At 38.4% G+C, this 26,912-nt stretch overlaps 2 protein-coding genes across 4 annotated transcripts; both read left to right on the top strand.

Moving 5' to 3' along the window:
* Positions 1-1,522: 1,522 nt before the first annotated feature.
* LOC128600089 (protein naked cuticle homolog 2-like) lies at positions 1,523-14,704 on the top strand. Of its 3 annotated transcripts, XM_053612260.1 has the most exons (11): positions 1,523-1,722; positions 1,844-1,870; positions 1,969-2,069; positions 10,492-10,552; positions 10,749-10,840; positions 10,919-11,014; positions 11,108-11,240; positions 11,336-11,422; positions 12,004-12,079; positions 12,157-12,284; positions 13,097-14,704. In XM_053612260.1, exons 1-11 carry the CDS (start codon positions 1,698-1,700, stop codon positions 13,531-13,533), a joined length of 1,263 nt encoding a protein of 420 aa, XP_053468235.1. In that variant the 5' UTR covers positions 1,523-1,697; the 3' UTR covers positions 13,534-14,704. The 3 variants fall into 3 exon arrangements, with proteins under 3 accessions (XP_053468235.1, XP_053468236.1, XP_053468237.1); XM_053612261.1 differs by lacking the exon at positions 12,004-12,079 and having other exon boundaries at positions 11,336-11,402; XM_053612262.1 differs by lacking the exons at positions 12,004-12,079; positions 12,157-12,284.
* A 399-nt stretch (positions 14,705-15,103) lies between these two features.
* Positions 15,104-20,454, top strand: lrrc14b (leucine rich repeat containing 14B). The gene is made up of 3 exons (XM_053612259.1): positions 15,104-17,039; positions 19,469-19,828; positions 19,915-20,454. Exons 1-3 carry the CDS (start codon positions 16,141-16,143, stop codon positions 20,228-20,230), a joined length of 1,575 nt encoding a protein of 524 aa, XP_053468234.1. The 5' UTR covers positions 15,104-16,140; the 3' UTR covers positions 20,231-20,454.
* The last annotated feature ends 6,458 nt before the right edge of the window (positions 20,455-26,912 follow it).

Genomic DNA, 26,912 nt, shown 5'->3' with positions numbered 1-26,912 from the left:
TACAGGGAAAAGAAATACATACCTCAGTTCATTTGCTTTAAACAATCTATTTTCTGTATGGATTTTTTTTAAACAAACCATGTCATAAGTTTGCTAATAAGACCTGACGTTAAAGCTCTGTGAAAACACTCCCCTTTCTGACCTCAGGTCTGATGAGCTGCCTTCAGATAAATAATTTATAGAAATTCATATGATTGGACAAACCACAACAGAAGCTGAGCTAGTACATGTTTAGAAAACTAGAGATGATATATTGGCAGATTATTTATTTAAGATTAGGCTCTGCTACAGTATTTTCCTTAAGTACTCAATTTGATTGGCTGAAATGCTGGGTCTGCATCCAGAGATTTGCATCCTGCAGATTTTTCATTTCCACGTTCATGCTGTGAATCTCCCGTTCTATCACATCACAAAGGTGTTCTTCTGGATTCAGATCCAGTGACTGAGAAGGCCACTGAAGAACAATGACCTCATTGTCATGTTCATGAAACCAGTTTGAGACTTCAGCTTTGTGACATGGTGCATTATTATGCTGGAAGTAGCCATCAGAAGATGGTCAATTTTGGCCATGAAGGGATGCACATGATCAGCAACAATACTCATATAGTCTGTGGCATTCAAGTGATAACTGACTGGTATTAACGGGCCCAAAGTGTGCCAAGAAAACATTCCCCACACCATTACACCACCTCCACCAGCCTGTTAACACAAGGCAGGTTGGGTCCATGGATTCATGTTGTTGCTGCTAAATTCTTTTCAGATGTTTTTTTCTTCAGATTCAAACCAGACTCAGTTTGAGCAGCTGAAATGCAGGGTCTGTATCCGTACCACCTTGTCATGCAAGCTTTACATGTATGTCTGTCCAGATAGTCAACTTTTTACTATTATTTGTCTAGTTTGACCAGATTATATATATGCTATATAAGCAACTGTTTGTGGACATCTGACCATCACACCATTGTGAATCTTCTCCCAAACTGTTGCCACAAAGTTGGAAGCACACATTTGTATAGGATGTCATTGTACGCTGTAGCTTTACAGTTTCCCTTCACTGGAACTAAGAAGTCCAAACCTGTTCCAGCATGACCATGCCCCTGTGCACAAATCGAGCTCCATGAAGACATGGTTTGTCAAAGTTGGAGTGGAAGAACTCGCGTGTCCTGTACAGAGCCCTTACCTCAACCCCACTGAACACCTTTGGGATGAACTGGAACGCCGACTGCACTCCAGACCTCCTCACCCAACATCATGCCTGATCTCACTAATGCTCTTGTGGCTGAATGATCACAAATCCTCACAGCCACGCTCACAAATCTAGTGGAAAGGCTTCCCAGAAGAGTGGAGGTTCTTATAACAGCAAAGGGATGTGATGGTCAGGTGTCCACAAACTTTTGGCCATGTAGTATATGTAATAAATAGGCTCCAGTTGCTGCTCAATAACCAATGAGTGACGAGAGGTGCGTCTCGCGAGGAGGGCGGGGGGCTTTCACAATTTAAGATGTGCGTTTCTGCCTCACAGGGGAAAAAAGCCTCATGTGGAACATTCCCACGCAGTAATCTACAGAACTTCAGTCTATTACTGCACGGTATGGACAATCCCACATGCAGCCCTGCCACTTTAGTCCTCCTCAGCCTGTCATGGCACAGAGAAGCCTTCAGATCTTCCTAACAGGCTAATTAAAGCATTATAAAGGAAGATGGGGCTTTTGCAGTCGAAAAATGGTAAGATGCTTTGTTTGTGTGTGTGTGTGTGAGAGAGTAACATTTTCCTGAGATATAGTGTAGTGATATATAGTCGGATTATTTTATATCTCACCTCACACATCCTTTCTGTTCATTTTAGCGTGTAAACGCAGGGAAAGTCCAGAAGGTATGTAAGCTGTGTGAGCTTCGACATCTTTTTCAGAGTTTATTGTGGATATTTTGCGTTGCTGAGCAATTTTTGCGAGCGTTTCTGTAATTTTTTAGGTGGCACTTTGGCGACGGGTTCTCTTCTCCTGCAGGGAGAGTCGGCTCATCCCGGAGAGTCGGCTCATCCCAGCGAGTCACACAAAATCCGAAACAAGCAGGTAAGAGCGAACACACCCATTCAACACTTCCCTTAATAGCATAGCATACATTTATTTATATATTATACATTAATTACACACGGTGATATTAATCAATAAAGGTGTTGCTTAAAAAACAACAAGTTTACCTAGCATATTAAATCTCTCTCTCTCTCTCTCTCTCTCTCTCTCTCTCTCTCTCTCTCTCACACACACACACACACACACACACACACAGTCCTGCTGGGGGAAAAAAACAATAGAAACCATCACAGAAATTCTAATAGTTTCCACTACATATTCCATTACAAACGAACAAAAAAGCTAACCATTAAATCCATTACAATTATTGGTCCTTAATAGTATCCACTAGACATAACATGCCACAAATAGAAGGCAACAAATTACCAGTAGAGACCTACAGGGACCATTACAGTTTCCTTTAAAACCAATACAATTCCCATTATAACCATTAAAACTATTACAAATTCTATGAGGGTTTCTATTGTTTGTTTTTCTTTCAGCATGGTGGCTATATGATATAAAGTGATGGGTTAATACTCCCAAGAAATGTAGGAGCACAAAATATAGTGAAATGGATCCTATATGTATTCATTTCTATGATGTTGTCCTCATAAGATCTTTACACATGTTTGCTTGCCTTAAGTAACTCTGTAACTTCAGTATATCACCATGGTTTTTGTCTGGAATCTAAGCATTCTTGCACTTGTCCTCTATAAAGTACAAACATAGGAAATGTGATATGTTTTCGCAAGGTATGAAGTAGACATTGGTTTCAAATAATGTTGATTGCTCTTATCATCAAACTGTAGGTGCATTTTTGATTGTTAAAGAATTTACATGTTATTTTTTTGGCAAATTTTATGATTTGGTTGATAAGTACCTTATCGTGGCCACAGAATATGATTTAGTTCTTCTGCAGCATTGATTCCGCCACAGTGTATATTTAGACAGGAAGCGCTCTGTGATGCTTAAGCCATTTTCACCAATGGATAAGATACTTTTTTCAAAGTAGTTGTAACTCTAAAGCTAAATTCTTTACACTCAGAATTTAACTCTATATAGATGGACTAAGCTCTTTAATGGTGTTTGGGAAGTGTGCTCTTTCCTGTCTCTCCTGCACTCTCATTCTCTCAATTGAGCCTGGAACCTTCATCACAGTGTGAAATGCATATGGCCGGCAGCCAGAAGAGCAGGGCCCTTGAATGCAGCTCCCTCCACCACACATCTGGTAGTGGTTTTGAAAACAGAGAGGGGCTGTCCTGGGAAAATAGGGGGAAGTGGTTGGAGGAGGAAGAAGGAGGTGTAGATAGTGGGAGGAGTGGCATGACAAAAGGTTGTGGGAGACCACTTATGAAATGGAAATGGCTGAACTTGGGGAGTTGGGATGAGAGGCCTGGGGTTAGTGAGGATTCCTCATGCAGAATCTCAGTTCAGTCTATTAAATAAGTGTTGTTGGTTAGCACTTATTTATATTATAAATTTGAGTTCTGCCCAAAAATGTTACAGAATAGATAATTATAGCTTAGGTATGAAGTAAGATCTAATATCTGAACAGGGCTAGTCATGTAAATGCAAAATATCATACTGCAATGCATTCATTTTATAAAACACACAGGACAAATGACATCAACATGTCCAGTAAAGTATTTTTTTATTCCTGTCACTGACTGTCATATGATATATTTGTAAATATAATCCCCTGAGTCCATTTGCACATTTTATTACATAACAGTGAAAAGTAATGTGTGGGCCAGTTTTAAGAGCGCCAGAGTTTTCAGAAGAACCTTAGTTCTATTTTCTTTGATTTATTCGTACTTTACAGCCATTATTTATTTATTTATTTATTTATTTTTACATATTTGGACAAGCAAACATTTGATCCTCTTTGAAACAGTGCCTATTAATAAAGGTGATGCATTCTATCAAATGACACTACAAAATGTCAATTTTATGTAATTTCCACAATTTAAACGAACAAAAAAACAGATCAGTCACATGGTAAAATAAGTGACACCTTCAAATCCATAAAATTAGAATCAGGTGTTCAAGATTGTGTACCAATGATTAGAACCTGCCTAAGGAGTGCGGGTGGAACCTGTCTTATTTATACCCCCTCATATCTAATGTCTGGTGTTACTTTTGCTATTAAGATGTGTGGCGTCATCATGCCAAGATTTAAAGAGTTCTGTAAGGTCTTCAGGAAAAAAAAGGTTGTGGACGCCTATGCATCCACTGCATAGGCAAGGGATTTAGAAAGATTTAGATTCCACTATAAGGAAAATCATCTACAAATGACTGCCAATTTGTCCAGGACCGGCCATCCCAGCAAATTCAGCCCAAGGGCAGACCGTCTGATGCAAAAAGAAGTCTCCAAGAACCATAAAATTGGATCAGGATCTGCTAGTAAGTCTTGCACCTGTTGGTGTCAAAGTGCGTGCTTCTACAATCAGAAAGAGATTGCACGTCAAATTTGTGCATGGGAGACATGCCAGGAAAAAGCCTTTGCTGTCTAAAAAGAGCATTAGGGCAAGACTACAGTTTGCCAATGAGCATATAGGTAAAGACCAGTTGTTTTGGAATAATGTGCTTTGGAGAGACAAATATTGTACGGTTTTGTATTGCATGGAAGAGTGGTCAAAAATTACAGCAAGCCTGGTGGACAATTATGCAAAACACCTACAAGAAGTTATTTCTGCTAAAGGGGGCAATACTAGCTACTGAGGCCAAGGGTGTACTTACTTTTTCCACAGAAGAATATCACATCTATTGATACTTCTGTTGAATGAATGACTGAAAACGCTATTTTTCCTTGTGGTTTTGTTCAAATATCAACTTTATTAATAAAGACACTGTTTCAAAGATGATCAAATGTTTCTTGTCCAGATATGTCAAAAAAGCCAACAATTTCCATGGGGTGCACTTATTTTTTCACATGACTGTACATTCATTTTTAAATAAAGCACACAAAAATGTTAGTTTAATTGCCTTCATTTCTTCTGGAGATGAGGTTAACATGGATGATTTGTGTATTCTCTGGGTTTAATTATAACATTTCCCTTTTGTATGAATCATAAAGCCTGGGACACTTGAAAGGGCCAGGCCACTGTGCTCAAAGCATCCAGTGTTTTCTTGGAGAGCCTGGATGAAACCCCTCTTTCACCCTTTTTCCGCTTCCAGACACACTTCAAAGGCAAGGGGGAGGGGAGCGTGTGCCACAGCCACTGAGCCGTGACTCTGCCTTGAGGAAAAAAACCTAGAGTTGACTGTAACTTGTTTACTCAATTGGTTCAAAATCTAAGCAGCCAACTTGAAGCATCGTTGTGTAGCACATGATTTCTGGAGCGCTAGAACCAGTTGATGCATCTCTCAAATTGTTTCCTTCAGTAAAGCAAGTGCTAAAACTATTTGTTAGGAATTTAGTCAGATTGTTTGTGTAGTTAAGCTAATGTCCAGCCATTTCCCCTGAACTTTTCTTCAAACATTTACTTGTTGAACAAAAGTCTTTTTTTTTTTTTTTAAAAACAATCTTTAGAAATTACTTCACCACATAGCAGTAAGAGTATACCCACATTATTTAGCTTGAAACAGTGTTTGTATAATAAACAAAGAGGTTGTTTCTTCCTCTTATTAAAGAGAAATGAGATATACTGGTTTATGGATTAGTCTCGAAGTCCATATTCTTGACATCCAAGCAATGCTCTGAAGTCTCCCATCAACACTTCTGTAAAGTAATGTGAGTCATGCTGAAGTACTAAATAGAATAACAAAGGCTCCATTCACTACAAAACCTGTTTGCTTTGACAGACTTGAAGAATGCTGGCATAAAAACAATGCTGTGGATTATATTTAATGTGTAGTGAAGTACAGAATATTTAGTAGTAATGTATATGTTGTTTACAATCCAAAACTGAGTTTTTCTTGTTCGTTGGTAATATTTTCTTTTTCTGTGAGCAGTGTCAGAGGAAAAGACACTATAGTGTGGTCTTCAGTGATTCAGTGTGGTTTTGTTTATCTAACTTGTTTATCCATTTGCTTGCCTGAACACAGGTTCAGGTTTGCAGGAGAGTTTAGTGTACAACCATAAAAGATAAAAATCAGTCAATTCCAAACTCCACATTAGTGGAGACAGTATATCAGGACATTTTAGCGTACCATAGGTCCTGACCGTATCCTAACCTGCTTTGGCTCAGTGATGATGCAATGACGGTGCTTTTACCCCCCTCTCCCTCATCATGTAATAAAGCTTTAGTCCAGGTGTTTGGTGACAGGAAGTGAACTGAAACAAAGCAGACCACTGTTCCCAGCATTGTGAATGGGTTCAGAGAGTGGTGTGTGTGGGTAGTGGAGAGGAAACAGGGTTGGTGGGGGTGGCTGGTCTTGCGACACCCAGTGTAGGACAGGAAAAGGCCCCCCTCATGCTGGTAACATGAGCAAACATGAAAGGCCCTAGAGCAGGCAGAGCGTGGCAGTGGCTTGGCTGTGATGATGGGAGAAATCACTGGCAGAAAGGCCAGTCACTCACTGCACTCGTCTGCAAAGGGCTTTGTTCTCCTGCACTGGGCTGCACTTTAGATGCACTGGGCATCTATAGATTTTATGGTCACACAATGTCCTTGCTCTTTGCTACTGCTCCTCATTATGTTGAAACATTTCCCTGTTTGTTTGAAGTTTAATTTGATGCAGGTCACTCATATGTATGACAGATGTTTCCACAGGTATTTGCTTCTTTTTATGGAAAGTGCAGTCGTTGGTGCGAAACATATGCCATGCACATTTTGCTTGTAGATGAGTGCTCTGTGTGTGGCAGTATTTACTAGGAATATAAGTGACTTAATGAGTCTGGTTTTATTATGCAGGCTGATGTAAAGTCTGGCAGAAATAGTACAGTATTTATCAATTTCTGTTGCTTTTTTATTCTCTTAAACTCCATATTGCATATGTTACAAAGTTAATTTGTACTATTAGCGTGAGGATCAGGCTCAATTGTTGATCTATTGCTTCTGATCAAACCAGAGTGCATATTTGCACTTAATATATTTGCACTTAACTGTTGTTAAATGGTAAATCTTTGCGCTGTGATATGTTTGGGAAACTAAACCCTAATTGGTCAGGTGTTGATTAACTTTCTTCAATGGCAGTTCTGACAGTAGATCCAGCTTTAAGGTTTATATTAAGGGACTTGTTCTAATATGTTATCTTTTCTATACAACTTAAACATGGGACTACTATGGAACTTGTATGGACGCACTCATGAAATGGATTTAAATGGTTTTGTAACAATCAGAGTTAAAGCTGGTCTTTCAAGTTTTCATACCTGGGAAAGTCTTCAGGGCAGAGGGCTTTGTTTATTTTTTATGACATGACAAAAGGTATTTTTTTTTGTCTTTTTAACCTCAAGAGAGAGACAAAAGTTTAGTTAAGGGTGGAATGACTGTTTATAGCTGCTGTTTCAATGACATTCCAGTACATGAAATGTAGCTATAAATGAATAAAATGTATGATGTTCAAGTTTTTAATAAATAAAAAATAGTTAGCAGTGGCAAATTGTTGTAATATAAGAGCAATAAGTCACATTGGGAAATGCTGTTATTGGAAAATAAACAACTTCAGGGTGGTAACGCATTACAACACCCTGTTGTTTATGTACATATCTATATATGGGCATCTATAACAATTCCTGTGGATTTGCATCTTTCTTACTGACAAAAACATACAAATGCATCCACAGCATATACAGTATGTAAACATTAATGCAACACATAATTGCAAATTGAATGCAACATTTTAAAGAAATGGAAAAGCCTGGACTTACATAAAAGTTTATCACTAATCACTTAGTTATCACTAAGGTTTTCATTTATCAGTGACAATAATATATTAGAAATTACCACTGTAAATGAGTTAATGCCTTTGAACAACAAGAGTCAATAGACTAGAATCACTTGTATATAGCAATGATGTGTACTACCGTAGAGAGCTGCCAGTGAAGAAATGTGGGTTGACTGTAAACTAAATAATCCTGGCAGAAGCCATCTAGACACTAGTAATGGCAGATTTTTACTTACTACTAGTAGTAGTAGTATGGGTTTTTTACTTGCTACTTACAGTAGCATGGGTATAGCACAGATAACGCTATACCCATTTCAGAAATCTTACTCTAGTGTACCATTGTACAGTGACCTCAGATTATTTTTCTTACAGTCTTTTGGTCAACAGCCGAACAATCAGTAGTCAGTTTAGAAGAATGGTATGGATTTTTTTTTATAGTGATCTGTTTTATAGTGAGAACCAGACATACAACCCCAATTCAGAAAAAGTTGGGATGCTGTGTAAAATTTATATAAAAACAGAATGCACTGATTTACAAATCTCATAAGCCCATATGTTATTCATAATAGAACATAGAAAGCCAAATAGCAAATGTTTACACTGAGGAAATGTACCATTGTAAGGAAATTGAATTTCATGCCCACAACACGTCTCAAATAAGTTGGGATGGGGGCAACAAAAGGCTGGAAAAATAAGTGTTACTAAAAAGAAACAGTTGGAGGAACATTTTGAAACTAATTAGGTTAATTGGCCAGTAACAGGTCAGTAACATGATTGCCTCTCTAAGATACTCTTTTTATACCCAGAGTCTCTCAGAAGTAAAGATGGGATGGAATCTGGATGGAAGCATATGTTGCTTTAAAACCTGTATATACCTTTTCAGCACCCCCATACCATCAGAGATGCAGGCTTTTGAACTGAGCGCTGATAAAAAGCTGGATGGTCCCTCTCCTCTTTAGTCCTCTTTAGTTTAGTCCATGGTTTGAAAAAAGAATTTCAAATTTTGATTCGTCTGACCACAGAACAGTTTTCCACTTTGCCTCAGTCCATTTTAAATGAGCTTTGGCCCTGAGAAGACGGCGGCGTTTCTGGATCATGTTCACATATGGCTTCTTCTTTGCATGATAGAGCTTTAACCAGCATTTGTGGATGGCACGGCGAACTGTGTTCACAGACAATGAGTTCTGGAGGTGTTTCTGAACCCATGCAGTGATTTACATTACAGAATCATGCCTGTTTTTAATGCTATGTCACCTGACATTGATTTTTGCCCTTGTCCCTTGCACACAGGGATTTCTCAAGATTCTCAGGATATTTTGATATTATGTACTGTGAATGATGAGATATTCATAGTCTTTGCAATTTTATGATGAGGAACATTATTCTGAAATTGTTCCAAAAACTGTAGACGCAGTTTTTTGCAGATTGGTGAACTGCCCATGTTTACTTTTTGAGATGTGTTGTGGCTATCAAATTTAAAAGTACTTTATTTTTTTCTTAAAATGGTACATTTACTCAGTTTAAACATTTGCTATTTGGCTGTCTATGTTCTATTGTGAATAACATGTGGGTTTATGAGATTTGCAAATCATTGCATTCTGTTTTTATGTTACACAACGTCCCAACTTATTTGGAAGCGGGGACAAATTCCACCAAAATCGCACAAACCAACACAAAAATACCAGTTTTTCCTAAACATTGCTTATGTAACCTGTTATGAATGCTTGTATACCTTTTAGTTAGCGCACATGAAAGCAGCAACAAATATTTGTAGCTTCATCACTGGATCACTCGGTACAACCTCTGTGTTCCATAGTTTGTAATTAAGATGTTTAGACCACCCTGTTTTGTGTTGTATAACTCTAGTTTGAGGCCAGAGAGTCAGCTTTCATATCTGGTGTGACCTGTGGGGATTTGATTCGTCTTATGCATTGTTTTGGGGCACATGAAGTAAATTATGATGGAGAGATTAGTTAAGATGGCAAGCTGTTTTGCACTGTAGGCTGTTTTAACTTCCTCCTGCTAACATCAAGAATGTGTCTGGAAACAATTGTGCTCGAGACCACAGGAGTGCAAAGAATGAAGTTAACTTTTTTCTCCCCTTCATAGAGGATACATTAGGGGGTTGATTGTAAACTAAGACAAAGTGCACCAAAGTTGTGTGTGTGTGTGTGTGTGTGTGTGTGCTTTGCATGTCTCAAGCAAGGATGAGGAAAACTCACAGTTTCATTTATTTAATAGTATTGTGTTATACAAGAGGCTGTGAGTGCAAAAATAATAATAATAAACTTTAATAAACTTTAAAAAGTTATGGAAGATATGTGCATGTGTCTAGAAAGGTTGTATTTCAGGCAATTTTAAGTTTGCACAGCTTTTTTTTTAATAGACAGAAAGTTGGAACACATAAGAAAGAGCTGGCTGAAAAATTGAGCCTCTGACCTAGACATTGATATTACAGCTTTACAGATGTGCTGGTCTCTCCATATCTCTCAACCGTTTGTGTCTCTACCAGACAGACAGACAGACAGACCGGCCAAACATGGATTATTTTCTCACTGTTTCTCCCACTCTTTCGTTTTTTTCTGTGTAGAATATGTGTGGTGCAGAGCTAATGGATGACCACTTCTTGGATCATGACTGCCCTCTGGAGGGTAAGTTTAGAAACCCTGATGGGAGCTTATAGAATAACACGTTCCTGAGAACCTCCGTTACCATCAATGCAAGTCATAAAACCATTATATTAATATTGGCAATGGTATGGTTACAGCTATGCTGTTTGACTCATTTGGACATACAGTATATGCTATTTAATCACTTGAGCATTTTTGGCCTTGTTTTTATTTGCAGTACTCTTGCCACCAGAGAGAACAGCTGAATGTCAAAGTTACAAAGTTTCATCAGAAAGTGCAGATCCCCCAAGGAGCAATGCAAAAACTGATGTGAGTGAACGCCCTGAAAAGATTATAAATGAACGACGTTATGGCAGTCCAAGTAAGAACCTTTTATATCATTTACAGGACATGGAGTGTAATGTGCCCTTTGTGGATAAAAATAACCAAGAGTGGGTGTTTACTTTGTACAACTTTGACAACAGTGGCAGAGTAACCAAAGAGGTAATGGCTATATTAGCAACAATCTGCATGGCTCTGAAAAAAAACCCTACCACAGTGTCTCAAAGTTTGTGCGTGCGGTGTTTTATGCTGTAGGATATGTCCACCCTGATGCATACCATCTATGAAGTAGTGGAAGCATCGGTCAAACAGACTGCACTCTGTGACAGCAAAACACTGCGTGTCAAACTAACTGTAACACCTTTAATATCCAGTAGCAACAGAAGAGGTGAGTCTTTCCTCATGTTTATTTAGAACAGATTATTTAATTTTTAATGTGATTGAATAAAGTATTGATCAGGTGGAACTTTAATCCCCTGTTAGAGCGAGATATTAGTCTTCCACAGAACATGCAGGATCACCTGGAGGAACACCACCCGATTCACATCAGGTCAGCTCATTATTTAAAGCGTGAGTTCCAGCTTGAAGAATACCTTTTAAAAGAATGCATGCTGAGACTTTTTGAAATTAGACAAGGTTAGGGTAAAACTTCCATCCATCCATTTTCCATACTGCGTATCCTATACAAGGTCATGGGGAGCCTGGAGCCTATCCCAGGGAACTCAGGGCACAAGGTGGGGGACACCCTGTATGGGGTGCCAATCCATCGCAGGGCACTATTGCGCACACACACACACACACACACACATGCTACAGACAATTTGGAAATGGCAATCAGCCTACAGTGCATGTCTTTGGATTGGGGGGTAGGAAACCAGAGTACCCAGAGGAAACCCCCAAAGCAATGGGAGAACATGGAAACTCCACTCACACAGGGCGGAGGCAAGATTACAACCCCCAGTCCTGGAGAGGCAAACGTGCTAGCCACTAAGCCACCCTAAATGTAAACTTGTCTAAAATATTTAATATTTGTTTCCTTTTTAAGTAATAGTGTAAACAATGGATTTCTCAATCATATGATGTATCTTGGTGGCACGGTGGCACAGCAGGTAGCATTGCCGCCTCACAACTGTGGGATCTTTGTTCTGCAGTGCACTGGCATCCCATCCAGGGTGTATTCCTGACTTGTTTCCAGTGTTCCCAGGATAAGCTCCACATCCACCCTGAGTAAGAACTGTTACTGAAGATGATAAATTTTTACAGTATATTGGATGATCTTTTTAGACATATTTTTAACCCCACAGAGGACAGAGCACAAATCCTGCTGTCAGCTCTGAGAAGAAAATTTACCGCATTGATGAGAACACAGAACGCAGAAACCACTATTTAGACCTGGCTGGGATTGAAAACTACACCTCCAAATTTAATGCAGGTATAGGTGTGGCACACCATGAGCTCATTATTATCCAGGTTAACAGGTCGCGATGAAACTTTTCATGTTGGTTTCGAATAGAGAACTTTTAATTAAAAGAACAATTAGAAAATCTCAGCACAGTGAACGTTGGTATGTAGTGTTTGCAGCACAGCAGCTGGGAAAAATGCCTTTCTTTTTTCTTGTGATTCTTTCTAATAATTACCTATGCTTATTTTAGTCAGCCATGTGACTATACATACAAATGTTTATAAAATGTTACACACAAAAGAGTATAATAGAACCAGTCAAAAGTAAGGACATTTATGGAGGGTTTTTCTTTATATGTGCTATTTTACACATTTTTAGATGGAATTACATATAATTTATAGTTTTAAATAAATGATGTAAAATGATGTTGCACATTCTTGCCATTCTGTGAGCAGTGTAGAGCACCTCTTAGAAAAAAAATCAGAACCCTTAATTTTGTTAGTTATCCCTCTGGGGGACCCTGAGGGTGTTCTGTAGAACCCTATACCTTTCTGTCAGAAAGGGCTCCCTGCAGAAACATTTTAGGAAGCTAAAAAGCCTTATTTGATGAGGTGCCATATTTTGATATTTCTGTTCAATTTCAAGCCTTTAGATCTTTTAAGATCTTAAAAAAAACCTGTAATTTCTGTTGAAACTGGCTGTCCTGTACCAAACGCTAAATACGTTTACTAGATAGCGTATAATTTTAGGTGTGTTATATATGTATGTATTCAAACAGCATTTATTAAGAGATTTATCGAATTGTCTCCAAAGTGGTGATTGGTAATGCCTATCTGATTCAGACCACCCACACCAGTCACCCAATGAGGAGCAGTGTCAGGAAAGCCCCACACATGGCACCAGCTCTGCCCACCATCGATGGCCTCAGCTAGATCGTGGCAGCCTGGGGAAGTCTGGTGGCCGCGGCCTCCCCTTTCTCAGGTCTCTGCGGAGCCGCAGCAAATCAAACAGGATTTACGGGCATCACCCAGTCAGCTGGTGTTGTCCTCGTGTTCCACAGCAGCACCCTCTGCATTACAGTCACAGTAAACGTGTTCATGCCAGGCCTCGTGATGCCAAATTAGCCTCTGTGCCTCCTCTGGGGCTAGATTTGGAGCTGCAGCCTGGTGGCATTTCTCCTGGTGGATTCATGCCCATGGCTCAGAGGCATGAGCACCATCACCTCCATGAGCATCACCATCATCACCACCATCACCACCACCATTACTATTCCTCCTGACTGCAGCCTCTCAGAAAGAAAGACAGACTGAGAAGGAGCTTTTTTAGGTGGTGACCCTCAAAATTGCACACACAAAATGTTTCTTCATAAATCACATCCAGAATCAGATGTGGAAAGGGACAGTGTTTCTCCATATTTGAAAGAAAAAACACAGTTTGTCAAGGAATTTAGGGGGAAAAAACTATGCAACATTGGGTGCTATGTGTAGTAATACATCATTTGCTTTTTTCATAATCTAATACTAATAAATATGTTTTACTACCTTTCTTTATAAGTTCAGAAACTCCAGTAGATTCTGATATTTAAATAAACCCTTACAGTGATGTATTATGCTTGTAAATATAATTGTGCAGGGTTCTGTATTGGCATAGAATGTAATACATTAATGTATATTTCCTCCTGAAAACTAGCTGACATGGCCGTTGTTTTAGAAGTCAACTCACTTTTCTAAGCCCAGAAGACTGATAGGAAATCTCTAGATTTTCTATAAGAAATAACCACTCTTTTTATACAACCTATATTTCTAATGTGTGATGAAATTGTTGTATATTTGTACATTAAAAATATATAACCAGTAATCAATGGTTCAGTAATCTTGAATCAATTGTTTAATATTCATATAAATTAGAGTCTAAAGATTTTACAGGAAATAATGTTGTAAATTTTGAAGACTGTGGTGTTTGAAAAATATATTTATGTTTAAGAATTAGACCATCCAGGACAGGTTGTGAGTGTACAGTATATTTTAGTACATAATCTGATATATTGTTGTAGAGGTCATTTTTATACAACGTGTCTGATAAGGAAACTATAATGTAATTTCTAGTATGAAGAAGTCATGATAGGTGTATAACCTTTTTTAATTAGGAGAGATGTGAAAATAGTATAAACACAATCACAAGAATGAAATGGTTATCAATACATACCTAAAATTCTGTATAATTTACATAATTGTATACATAAATTGCTACTTAAATAGGCTTACACAACAGGAGTTGTTATTGAAAATGTATGGATTGGGCTGCTGTTAAATGACTGTATGCTCTCCGAGGTATATAAGGTATACAATCTGCGAACATGTGGAGAATGTGAAAGGCACAGCAGTTCATGCTGCACACAGTCTGTTATTAATTACAAGTTATATAGTAGTTGCAGTTGTAGAAAGGGAAAAATTTTTGGATTGGCTGATGGGTTCTGAACATTTAAGGGGTTAAATGACAAAGACCTTTTAATTAGCATTCAGTTGGCAAATATATTTATGTTTAATGTTATCTAGAACCTGATGGAGATTTAAATGATCCATACTTTAAAGGTTACAGATATTTATGTGTAAATGTCACATCAGTGTGGAAAGCCCGTTGGAAATGTTCAAATCATAGACTCGTCAATAGTAGTAAAACTGACATTATACTGTTCACTTTAAAAATAACACCTGCACGTTCATGCAGTTATCTAATCAGCTAATCATGTGGCAGCAGCACAATCCAGAACTTATGTATATATAAGTCAAGCGCTTCAGGTAATGTTCACATCAAACATCAGAATGGGGGAAAAAATGTGATCTCTGTGACTTTAACCATGGCATGGTTGTTGGTGCCAGATGGGTTGATTTGAGTAGTTTAGTCTCTAGAATTTACACAGAATGGTGTGAAAAACAGAAAACATCATGTGAATAAATGACTGCAGGCTGAAACACCTTGTTGATAAGAGAGATCAGGGGAGGATGACCAGATTGGTCTTAGCTGACAGGAAATCTATGGTAACTCAATTAATCACTCTTTACATCCGTGGTGAGCAGAGAAGCATCTCAGAATACCTTGAGGTGGCTGGACTACAACAGCAGAAGACCACATCAAGTCAGCCAGGATCAAGAATCTGAGGCGGTCATGGCATAGACTCACAGATACTAGACAGTTGAAGACTGGAAAAAGACTTGCATAGATCACATTTTGCCCCCATTCTGTTGTTTGATGTGAACATTAACTGAAACTCTTGACCTGTACCTGTATGATTTTTTTTTTTTTTTTGCTTTGCACTGCTGCCACATGATTAGCTCATTAGATAACTTCAGAAATGTACAGGTGTTCCTAATAAAGTGGACAGCGAGTGTTAGAATTCACCAAGATGGTGCTGTGATGGGGTGAGAAGTTTACGGGTGGGTTACTGCAATTTTTGACATTTTTAATCTAACTTCTTGAATATTTATACGACTCGCAGTGTTATTCTTTGCTTCATTCTTAATCTTGCATTACATGACATTATGTATATAGTACATGCAATATGTAGGAGGTAAATAAGGAAAAATCAAATAAGTCTCTTCTACTGCGTGGCCTAGCGAATCAGAAGTGTTGCTTGTTACCATCCTATAATGCAAGTCATAGTTTCAAATAGAACCTGAGAGTCAGCTTGTGTCTGAGTCCACGAGACAGCTGCTGCTAAAAATAAATCCCTCTCAACTACCACCTCCTCACTCTCACAGCCCAACACACAACTCGACACATCCCATTCTCATACACATGCTACGACGAAAGGGGGGAAAAACACTTTCAATAATCTTTCCACAAGGCTGACACGTTTCAGAAGAACAAAAGAGTTGCCAAAAACAGCATGAAAACTTTGAAATTCTTGGCAGCAGAGGGTTTTGTTCGAAGTGGCCCATGTGCCATTAGGAATCTCAGTTGCTTATCTTACAATCTCTACCCAATCCTGTTTAAGGCAAGCTACCTGCTAGAAGAGGCAGATGTGCTCCATAACTTGGTCAAGACATGGCCTCTTACTGAGCTCAGTCTGCGGAGATTACTGGGGAAAACTCCAGACTGCCAGATAGATCTCACCTCACGCACCTGCAGCCTCTGTCTCAAAGCCATGATGATGGGATTGAAGGACTACATTCTTTATGAACCAAGCACGTATGCTAAGGTCCTGCGGGTGGTAGATATGACTGGGCTGCAGGATATTGAGCACCAGGCCTGCCCATGCAGAAGCTCGCTGGGACGCTGGGCTCGGACTGAATTGCTCACACGCATGTGCTACGAGACCATGGTGGCCATGCAGGCAGATCAGGCAGCAGCATCAGCCTTTGAGGTGGACGTCCGACTCAACGCCTTTGTAACAGGTCGAAACTATGAAATGGTGGTCCAGGCTCTACTGTTGCTCAGGCACTGCCCGTTGAAGCTGCGTTGTGTGGGATTGCGTATGGACTCACTTCCTCTGAAGGATCTCTTCTATTTGCTGCGCCTGGTCAACACAGAAGGCCTGCAGAAGTTGGAGGTGGTGCATAATGTACATCTGGAGGCTCCACATCTGGAGGTGATGCTGTCACAGCTTCATTTTCCCCAGCTGCGTTCGCTCACGTTACCGGCACAGGCACTGGATGTGCGCAGACTGACTCGGGGTGATGAGGACCTACTCACAGTGCTGGGAGAGCTGATGAGCAAGATGACAGAGCTGAGAGAGCTTTACCTGGGCTTCTCGACCCTTACAGGCCAACTGCGACGACTGCTCAGGTGAGAATGTACAGTAATGTTTAAATCATCACTGCCTCACAGCTCCAGGCTCCCCAGTTCAATCCTGAGCAGGGATTTTAGTCTGTGTGGGTTTATCTCTGGGCTGTCTGGTTACCTCCTATCATACAAAAACATGCAGTGGATTAGCCACGCTAAATTGCTCCTAGGTACGAATGAGCATTTGAAGGTGTGTGTGCATGGTGACCTGCGATGGACTGCCATGCCGTCCAGAGTGTATTCCTGCCTTATGCTCAGTGTTCCTGGGATAGGCTTCAGATCGACCCTTACCCTTCAGAGGTTACTGAAGTTGAATGAAAGAAAGAATTAATAACTGAATGAACAACAATAATGACCTATAAATAATTTTTCTCAGACACAAAAATGCTTCCTAGTAAAGAAACAATACAATACAATACAATACAATACATAAAAAAACCCCAAAAAAACTACAGATAGTGGTGTGGTTATCTTTGGATCTGAGCATATGTTCGGTCCCAATTTTTTGTATCAATAACTTGTTAGTAAATCTGCAAAACATAAAATGTTTACAAAAAGGTTAACTTATAAAATGAGGTTCATTTCATCACTGGTCGTCCCTCCACTAATATTGGCACCCTTGGTAAATATGAGCAAAGAAGGCTGTGAAAATTGTCTTTATTGTTTAACCTTTTGATCTTTTGTTAAAAAAAAAAATCACAAAAATACTCTGCTCTCATGAATATCAAACAATTACAAGCACAACACAGGTTTATAAAAAAAAAGTTAAATATGTGTGCCAAAATTAGAAAAATATATTTGAAGTATATCCCCATTGATATTTTACATTTTTTTTAGTGGATGACTAGGAACAGGAAATGGTTCAACCATATCATCCTGTTTCACATGGGTATAAATATGAGGTAACACATAGGTCAAATTCCTTTAGTCATTCATAACAATTGGTAAGACCAAGGAATATAGCTGTGATGTGCAGCAAAAGGTTGTTGATCTTCACAAAATGGGAAGTGTCTATAAGAAAATAGCAGAAGCATTGAAAATGCCCATTTCCACCACCAGGGCAATAATTAAGAATTTCCAGTCAACTGGAAATGTTATGAATCAACCTGGAATTGGATGTGTGTCTATATCGTCTCAATGCACTGTGAAGAGGATGGTTCGAGTGGCCAAATAATCTCCAAGGATCACAGCTGGAGAATTGCAGAAGTTAGTTATGTCTTGTGGTCAGAAAGTCTCCAAAACTACAATCCAAACTCACCTAGAGCACCACAAGTTGTTTGGAAGGGTTTCAAGAAAAAAGCCTCTACTCTCATCCAAAAACAAACTCAAGCGTCTTCAGTTTGCCAGACACTACTGGAACTTCAAATGGGATCAGGTTCTATGGTCAGAACAGTTAAATATGGTGGTGGCTCTTTAACATTTTGGGGCTGTTTTTCTGCCAGAGGACCTCGACATTTTGTTAGGATACCTGACATCATGGACTCTATCAAATATCAACATATATTAAATGAAAACCTGACTGCCTCTGTCAGAAAGCTTAAAATGGGCCATGGTTAGATCTTTCAGCAGCACAATGATCCAAAACATACATCAAAATCAACACAAAAATGGTTTACTGACCACAAAATCAAGGTCCTGCCATCCCAGTCCCCTGACTTGAAACCCATAGAAAACCTGTGGGGTGAACTGAAGAGGAGAGTCCACCAGCGTGGACCTCAAAATGTGAAAGATCTGGAGAGATTCTGTATGGAGGAATGGTCTCAGATCCCTTGTCATGTATTCTCCAACCTCATCAGGCATTATAGGAGAAGACTCAGAGCTGTTATTTTGGCAAAGGGAGGTAGCACAAAGTATAGAATAAATGGGTGCCAATATAATTGTTGCACACCTATATTTAACAAAGATATTTTTTTGGATAAGCCGGTGTTTGGTTTTGTGATTTTTTCAAAAGTTAAAACAATAAAGACAATTTTTCACAGCCTTCTTGCTCATATTTACCAAGGGTGCCAATATTAGTGGTGGGCACTGTATATCATAAACAAATGATATAAGAAGTATAATAAAAAAAGTAATGTGCATAATCACTCATCACCTTGGTTGTTTACGCAGGGACAAGTCAGTTATTTGTTTTGCCCGACTGTAAGAATGCAGACAGCTGCTCCATACTACAGCTAGATGATGATTCTGGCATCCGTGTAAAATCTCTCAAGAGAATAGTCAGAACAGTATAACAGCAAAAAATAGAAAGATAAAGCTGATCTATTAATAAATGTAAAGTAAACTGAAGGTCATGACCTGGGAAGCTTTAATAACACGACAACCTTCTTTATTCTATTCTTATTGACAGCACCCATATAAATACTTTGCCAGGTGTTTAGGACTTGTTATTGTGCCATAATGTTATACAAGTGACCTATGTGTATTGTCCTCAGTCCTCTGACCACCCCACTGCAGTGTATAGAGCTGGCTAACTGTTGCCTCAGCCCTGTGGACATGGCTTACCTGGCTAACAGCCTGCACAGCGAGTTCCTAGTGAAACTGGACCTGAGTGGCCATGTGGTGGCTGACCTCTTCCCCAACACGTTCCGTAAACTTCTGCATCGCTGCTCAGCTACACTCAGCAGTCTGAATTTGGAGGAGTGTGGCCTGTCAGATGAGAACCTGGACCTCTTCATTCATGCACTGGGACCTTGTAATGCCATGCAAGAGCTTAAGATTCTGGGAAACCCACTGAGCACAGCAGCCCTGCGCCAACTCTTTAACATGCTGGCACAAGGCTATCCAGCTCTGAGGTAAGGGCATCTATCAAGGAACACTACATATAAACATTTTGAAATTGGTGTATACTGTTTTGTTTAGTCAAATATATCATTGCTAGGTATATAGAGCTGCCAGTGCCTCGTGACTGCTATTCTGAAGATGTAACCTACCCACTGGATGATTCCACATTACTGAGTTATGATCAAGAGAAGTTCCACCAAGCCAGAAGTGAACTTGTGGGCATTCTGGAACAAGTTGGGAAAGGACATATTGAAATATGCACACCGCTGCTTGGAGTCTATGATCCTGACATCCATGAGACAAGCAATGAACTAGGAGTTTCTATGCTGCGCTCCTTTAATACAGTAATAGGGAATTTTATACACACTGTGACAAGTGTGAATGAAAGGAGAGAACACAGCCTAAATGAGTAAGATCACAGAAACAGGAGATTTACTCAAAATATAACTAAAATTAAATTTGCATTTTGAGGCGCAAGGGCTCCAAAATATGGGAAGAGACAGCAGAGTACACGGTGAAGAAAATGGCCGGAATTGTGCAATAGAAGTAAATTTAGATCATTAGTAGTGTATACATCACAAAAGAATTCCTGATGTTGTTTCACATGTTTTTTCATAGAAACAGTTACCTACATAGAGGTGTCAACATTGCTAACAAAAAAATTCTAACAGGAAAATAAATGAAAATAATTTAACATAAAAAACCCCCACTACATTCTCTGAAAAAATAGTGCGAAACTTTGTCACTGTGATGTAACATCAAGGGTTTATCTTTTGTACCTTATATACAGGGTGTCCCAAAAGTCTCCACATACAGGGGAAATTGACAGTAAAAAAAAAAAGAAAATACAAAAAAATAGTTCATGCTACTTTATATTACAGATTTTTTTTCCCAGATAGCCTTTAAGAATGCCTTTGACAAAAGAAGAATTCTAATATTTTGAGATACTGGATTTTTGATTTCCATGAGCTGTAAGCTGTAATCATCAAGATTAAAACAAAAAAGGTTCACTTTATGTATAATGAATCTAGAATATATGAAAGTTCCACTTTTTGAATTAAATTATGGAAAAAATGAACTTTTCCACGATATTCTAATTTTTTGAGATGTACTTGTAGTCCCTTATGTATGGAGACTTTTGGGACACCCTGATCCCCTGGACACCATGGACACCATGCTTTCACCTGGAAGCATGGATATACATGGATATACATGGATATACATGGATATACATGGATATACTCAGGTGACCCTAGATTATGACCTAGGGGACCTTCTGACAGATTTATGTTGTTATTATGTCTTCATATTACCCAGCGATATTGTTGTGACCCTTTACTTCCATGGAAAAATCGCAGTAGACATGGGTTTCAAAGACTTCATTTCTTTATTGAAAACAATCATAAGAGCGTAGAAAAACAAAGAAAGGGGCTACCCTACAGCTGCTGAAAACCAGTACCCTACAGTACTTACAGTACCCTACCCTACTGGGCTACCCTACAGTTGCTGAAAACCATTCTCAATGCTTCCAACAACACCCACAGATAAATGGTTTAAATCACTGGACTCATTAACCTTTCATTTCTATTGGAAAAACATGACACCTAAAATATCTCTGGCAAAATTACAAAAGACAAAATCACAAAATGGCCTAGATACACAAAACTTTCAATATTACTTTTTTAGCAAACCAGCTACAATATTTATTGAAATGGATTCAGAAAAACAATTATAATAACTCATGGATAGAAATTCCTCAGTTGCAGACCTTGCCTTCCTACCAAACTCAATTAAGCAAATGAATTACTTTAAAAATATCACAATCGCTTCAACTCTGACAGCCTGGTGGAAAGTAAACAGAATTAGTAAATCACTACTAACTCCATGTAAATACATCCCGAGCTGGCACAATCCTGATTTTTACTTGTACAATAATCCTGTGCACTTTCCATCATGGCAGCACAAAGGAATCACTCACCTCCATCCTTTATTCCAAAATAAACAGTTCATATAATTGAATACGAATAATGTAAGAGATAATGAAAATCACTAACTTAAAAAAATAAATAAATCCAAACTCTATAAACTAATATCAAATACTGATGTAACTATAATACTACCAATAATCAAATGGGAAAATGATTTGTCTGTCTCCTCCAACCCCGAACTCTGGAAAGAAATCTGTAACAATACTTTCTCTATGAATAGCAATACACATTTACAACTCATACAGTACAAGATTATTCATAGGACCCACGTCACTAGGGCTGGATATTGTGACCAATTTGGCGATTCAATTTGATTGTTATTTATATGGTTTCCTTTCGATTCGATTTAATATCGATTAGTTATCAGTATTTCATTTAAAATATTTTGCAGACATGGAATCCATATTTTTATATAAATGCTGGTAACTGAAACCCTCTTACTTAGCTATATTACTGAAATACACACTTACATTAACAATAGGGCCCTCACAATTATGTTTAATTACTTTTCACTTTTACTTTGAGTAACAAGAAATCATAAATATGTGTGTACAATGCACACAAAGAAAGCACAAACTGCACAATGAAAATTGCTGTAAAAACAACAACAAAAAAAAACATTGTAAATGTGCAACAGTGAAATTTATTAACAACTTCAAAACATGAAAGATGGCGACAGCTTCAGGACAAGAGTTGAAGTACAGATAATATTCACATCCTCTCAAGTAAAGCATGCCATTAAGAATCGATTTGGGGATTTCACAACATTCACCCACAAGAAGAATATTTTTACATTTAATGACATCTGGAACCCATTTTAAATTCATTTTAATCTAAATCAAACACCTGGAACCAGACCCACTCACTCTCCCAGTCATAGCTCTACAAATTTATAAGAAGGAATTATTTACCTATTATTACCATTATTATTGCTAATACTATTAACACTTCATTACCATCAATATTATTAACACTATTGTCAGCATTGTCGTCACTGTCATTATTATTGACATAATTATGGAAATACCTTTATATATAGTTTATTTAATACGTGCTTTCTGATTACTATGGCTGTATTATCATATTGTAACTATATTTATAACCTATTAATATATAATAATAGATGTTTATTTCCTAATACTACATGTAGTACATGTGATTATTAATATTAGATTCTGGAAACACATATATCTATAAAACTACAGTCCTTTTTTCTCTCTTTCTTTCTTTTCTCTTTTTTAAATATATATATCCCCCATGCCCGAGTATGTTATTTAAATAATTGAATAATAATTGGGCAGACTGAGCCAGAGATCCCTTCTCTTTGATGCACATGGCGAGACAGTGACTACACCGACTCTTTGATGCACACGGCGAGACAGTGACTACACCGACTCTTTGATGCACACGGTGAGACAGTGACTACACCGACTCTTTGATGCACACGGCGAGACAGTGACTACACTGACTCCCTGGTGGGCTGGCTCCCCCCACGGCGTTTGAGAGGGGTCTTGGAGGGGACTGTATGGTGGGTCAGTTCTCTTGATTTGGACAGCAGGACATTGACTACACTGACTCGCTGGTGGGCTGGCTCCCCACGCGAGGTTTGGGAGAGGTTTTGAAGGAGATTGCGCAATGGGTTGACCCTCCCCATTGGGGTTAGTGGGCGACCTGCAGGCCTGCATGCTGGTCTCGGTTATCAAGATACATCAGAGTGCTGTGTCCTGGCTGGGGGTGCCCTACTGTCCTACTCTGATATGTTTGTTTTTGGTTCATTTTTTTGTTTGTCCTGTTTTTATGTTGTTGTATTCCAATATTTTGTTAAAAAAAAGGTAGGCATACTTAAAATTCTAGTATGCACACTTATTTTTTCAAAGTATGCATATAATTTATAAAGTATCTGTATGTATTTTGTGAACAACTTCTTTTTTTATATACACATACTTATTGTTTAGTATTTGTACATATTTTCAGTGATTTGTATTTTCAAGTTTCTATGCTTAAAGACTTCTGTGTATTAGGTAAACTTTGCTTTCTTAATTAATCCATTGGGTAAGTTTGTTAAACTTTGCTAAATTCTGCTGCAGTGGTAATTTGGCTTAATGGGTAGTATATTTGTTGCTTCATGTTCCGAGGGTTGCCGGTTCAATGCTGCACTGTTATGGGGTTAGAATTGTTTCATAATTCCAAATAAATAGATTATGATCCACAAATAAATGTAGTGAGAGTCCCAAAATTAAACAAATTCACAAATAAATAAAATGAGATTTGCAAACAGAAAATTGTTTACAAATATGTTTTTGTATCACATACACAATTCTCATCCAAAACATTCATTTGTGAATCACGGCCTGTCTATTTATGGATTGCACAAGTATTTCTGAATTTTGAAACGTGTCTAGTTCCAAGGGCATACAAATCCACAAATAACTGGACTCCACCCATTGTCTACTCAAGCCAATCAAATATATGAATATGTGTTTTCACCAGTTTTCAATTTTTTCAGTTTGCCCAGATTAATAAGTTTATGTAATGCAGATATGTGCTTCAGTAACCTTAAAACAACACAGGGCATTATTTAAATGCTATAATTCATACAGTGCTGTTCAGCTTTATGTAACGAATAGTGACAGGAATGCCTTAAAAAAGTAGTATGTACTTTCTGAACTGCTCCTCAACTTATTTGTCTTTTCTTGCCAATAAAAAACTGCCTCATGTCTGTTCCCTTTCTCTTACTTGAGACATCAACAAGTTTTGTCTCTGAATTGCTCCAAGGCCTCAATGGCATCTCTTTGCATGGGGAAACCTACGCCCTGCCCTGTCTGTCTGCACCTGTAAGAGCTTACAACACACACACACACACACACACACACACACACACGCATGCACACACAATTAGTGATGATCATGCTGACTACAGTTGTGCTGGTATAAATTTTGAGTACAATCTCAACATCAAAATCTGCTCCTATTCCAACCACACATGTAGGGAACAGTTTATATAATGACAAGTGCTTCCGCTTATTCCTCCATTTACTACACAGTGCCTCCATCTGTATTTGTTTAGAACACATTATCTATTCATCCTGAATAATGTATTCGTCTCTATCATACACTCAAGATACATTTTACAGAGGCTGCAGGAACTGGAACTGCTTTTTCGTCTATCTACTTAATAAAAGTGGCATTACTCTGCCCCAAATATAACTTACTGCACTGTAATCTGCCCTGCTGATCTCAATGAAATGTTTTGAAAATGGCTGCCTGTTAAGGCTGTCCATGTAACATGGTCACTTAATGAAGACAAGCTGTATTTTTATTTTTGAGCATGTACATTATGTGCTGCATGCTCCGAATTTGGCTCCAGGAGATGATACAAACAAGACAGCATCTACAGTCAGTTCCAGAATTACTGGCATCCATGGTAAACAATGTTTCTGTCATCAACTGCTGTTTTCCTTGGTCAACCTATTCGATGTCTGGTTGTTAGTACACCAGGGCTTTCTTTCTTTTTCAGGACATTCCAAATTGTTGTATTCACTATGCCCAATGCTTGAGCTTTCCATGACTCAAACCAACAGTAGACATTCAGTGTTATTAATTGTTTAAACAATATATCTAACAGGGCACACCTTGGCAACATGTCAGTCACATGCTCCAGTATTTTTGATCATTTGAAAAATGGATGAGTTCAAACAAAACGTTGCCATGTTCTGTCTTTAACACAACTACATGTATATATCAAGAAATGAAAGCTGAAACTCCTATTGTCTCATATTCATCTTTTGATCTCAAACCCAAATGTCTTCAGTTAAAAGCAAAGACAAAAGCATTGCCCTTACCGTTCGAATACTTTCTGAGGGGATTGTACAGTATCACACTCTTATCTCATTTCACATGAGCATTCTCTAATCTTCCCCATGTTAATAAATGACTAAGAAAATTTGTCCATAGTCACCTCAGATTTACACCCTGCTGAAACCAGAAGTCATGGATGACCTTGTAAGAGTTCTTAAACTCTCCCCCCCACACACATTTGTTGATAATATTTCTACTGGTGAAAATAATTGATAAGATGGTTTTGTTAAAAGTGATATGTGCTTTTGCTAAAAATACATTTATATATAGTTTTTTTTCTCTTAAACCTTTTCATAATCCTGCACACCTTTACCAGAGGTGCCAATAATTCCGCAGCTGCCTGCATATATTTTCAGGCATGCGAAACACAACACTGAAACGTGCTATGAGTATGAGCATCACAGCTGGTTGCCATAGCTATAAAATGCAGGCACTGGAGATGATCTTCACCATCATCAACATCATCATCATGACAACACCAGTTGAAGGAATATCTTTTGGAAGAATGGTTAGTACAGTCAGAGAGACTTGAGAACTCTGGCAAATGTGTATTGTAGCAGTTCTAGTGAACCTGTAGTGAGACAAAAACTCACTAACACACACTATATTGCTTTTTCCATCGGTATATTTACATTCAACACGGGCCTTTCAAAGTATAAGTTTCTAGCCAAGCTACAACTCTTTTATGGCACAGGTTTTGGATGTACAGGGCGTAAAAAATGAATATAAAGGCAGCTATTTTGCCCTGGTTTACAATAGTGAATCCTTGAGGACACATTTAACCTGTACCTTAGGGAACAAAAACAGTGTCTTATGTACTGCTAAGTGTACCGTAACCGTTTTTTCTCAGTGTTTTAGCTAGTTAAGTTTAACTAAACATTTAAACTCTTGCTGTCCTGTATCTTCCTGGGGACACTATATTTACACTATGTTATACTCACAGCAGAATGATCCGGGGACCATACTAGGAAGATCCACTCACAGCCCAGATTGTTGGTGCTGTCCAGCCTGTAGAGGACGTACGAAGGCATGTCATCCTCCAAGAGAGGCAGGATGTAAATCCAGCTCCCATTTTTGCGTTGCAGATCTGGTTCCTCCCAACACAAGCTGTTTTGAAGAACACAGCATAGCTGTAGGCTTACTTTTTGGTTCCATTTGGATGTATATATTTTACTTACTTTAATATTTATAGTATAAATAATAATATATATGAACTGTTAATAAATATTAAATAAATAATATATAAAAA

The sequence above is a fragment of the Ictalurus furcatus genome, chromosome 24 (genome assembly GCF_023375685.1).
Source record: "Ictalurus furcatus strain D&B chromosome 24, Billie_1.0, whole genome shotgun sequence".
Taxonomy (NCBI): domain Eukaryota; kingdom Metazoa; phylum Chordata; class Actinopteri; order Siluriformes; family Ictaluridae; genus Ictalurus; species Ictalurus furcatus.
The sequence above is the reverse complement of the archived record's forward strand: the minus strand, read 5'-3'. Positions and strand labels throughout refer to the sequence as shown.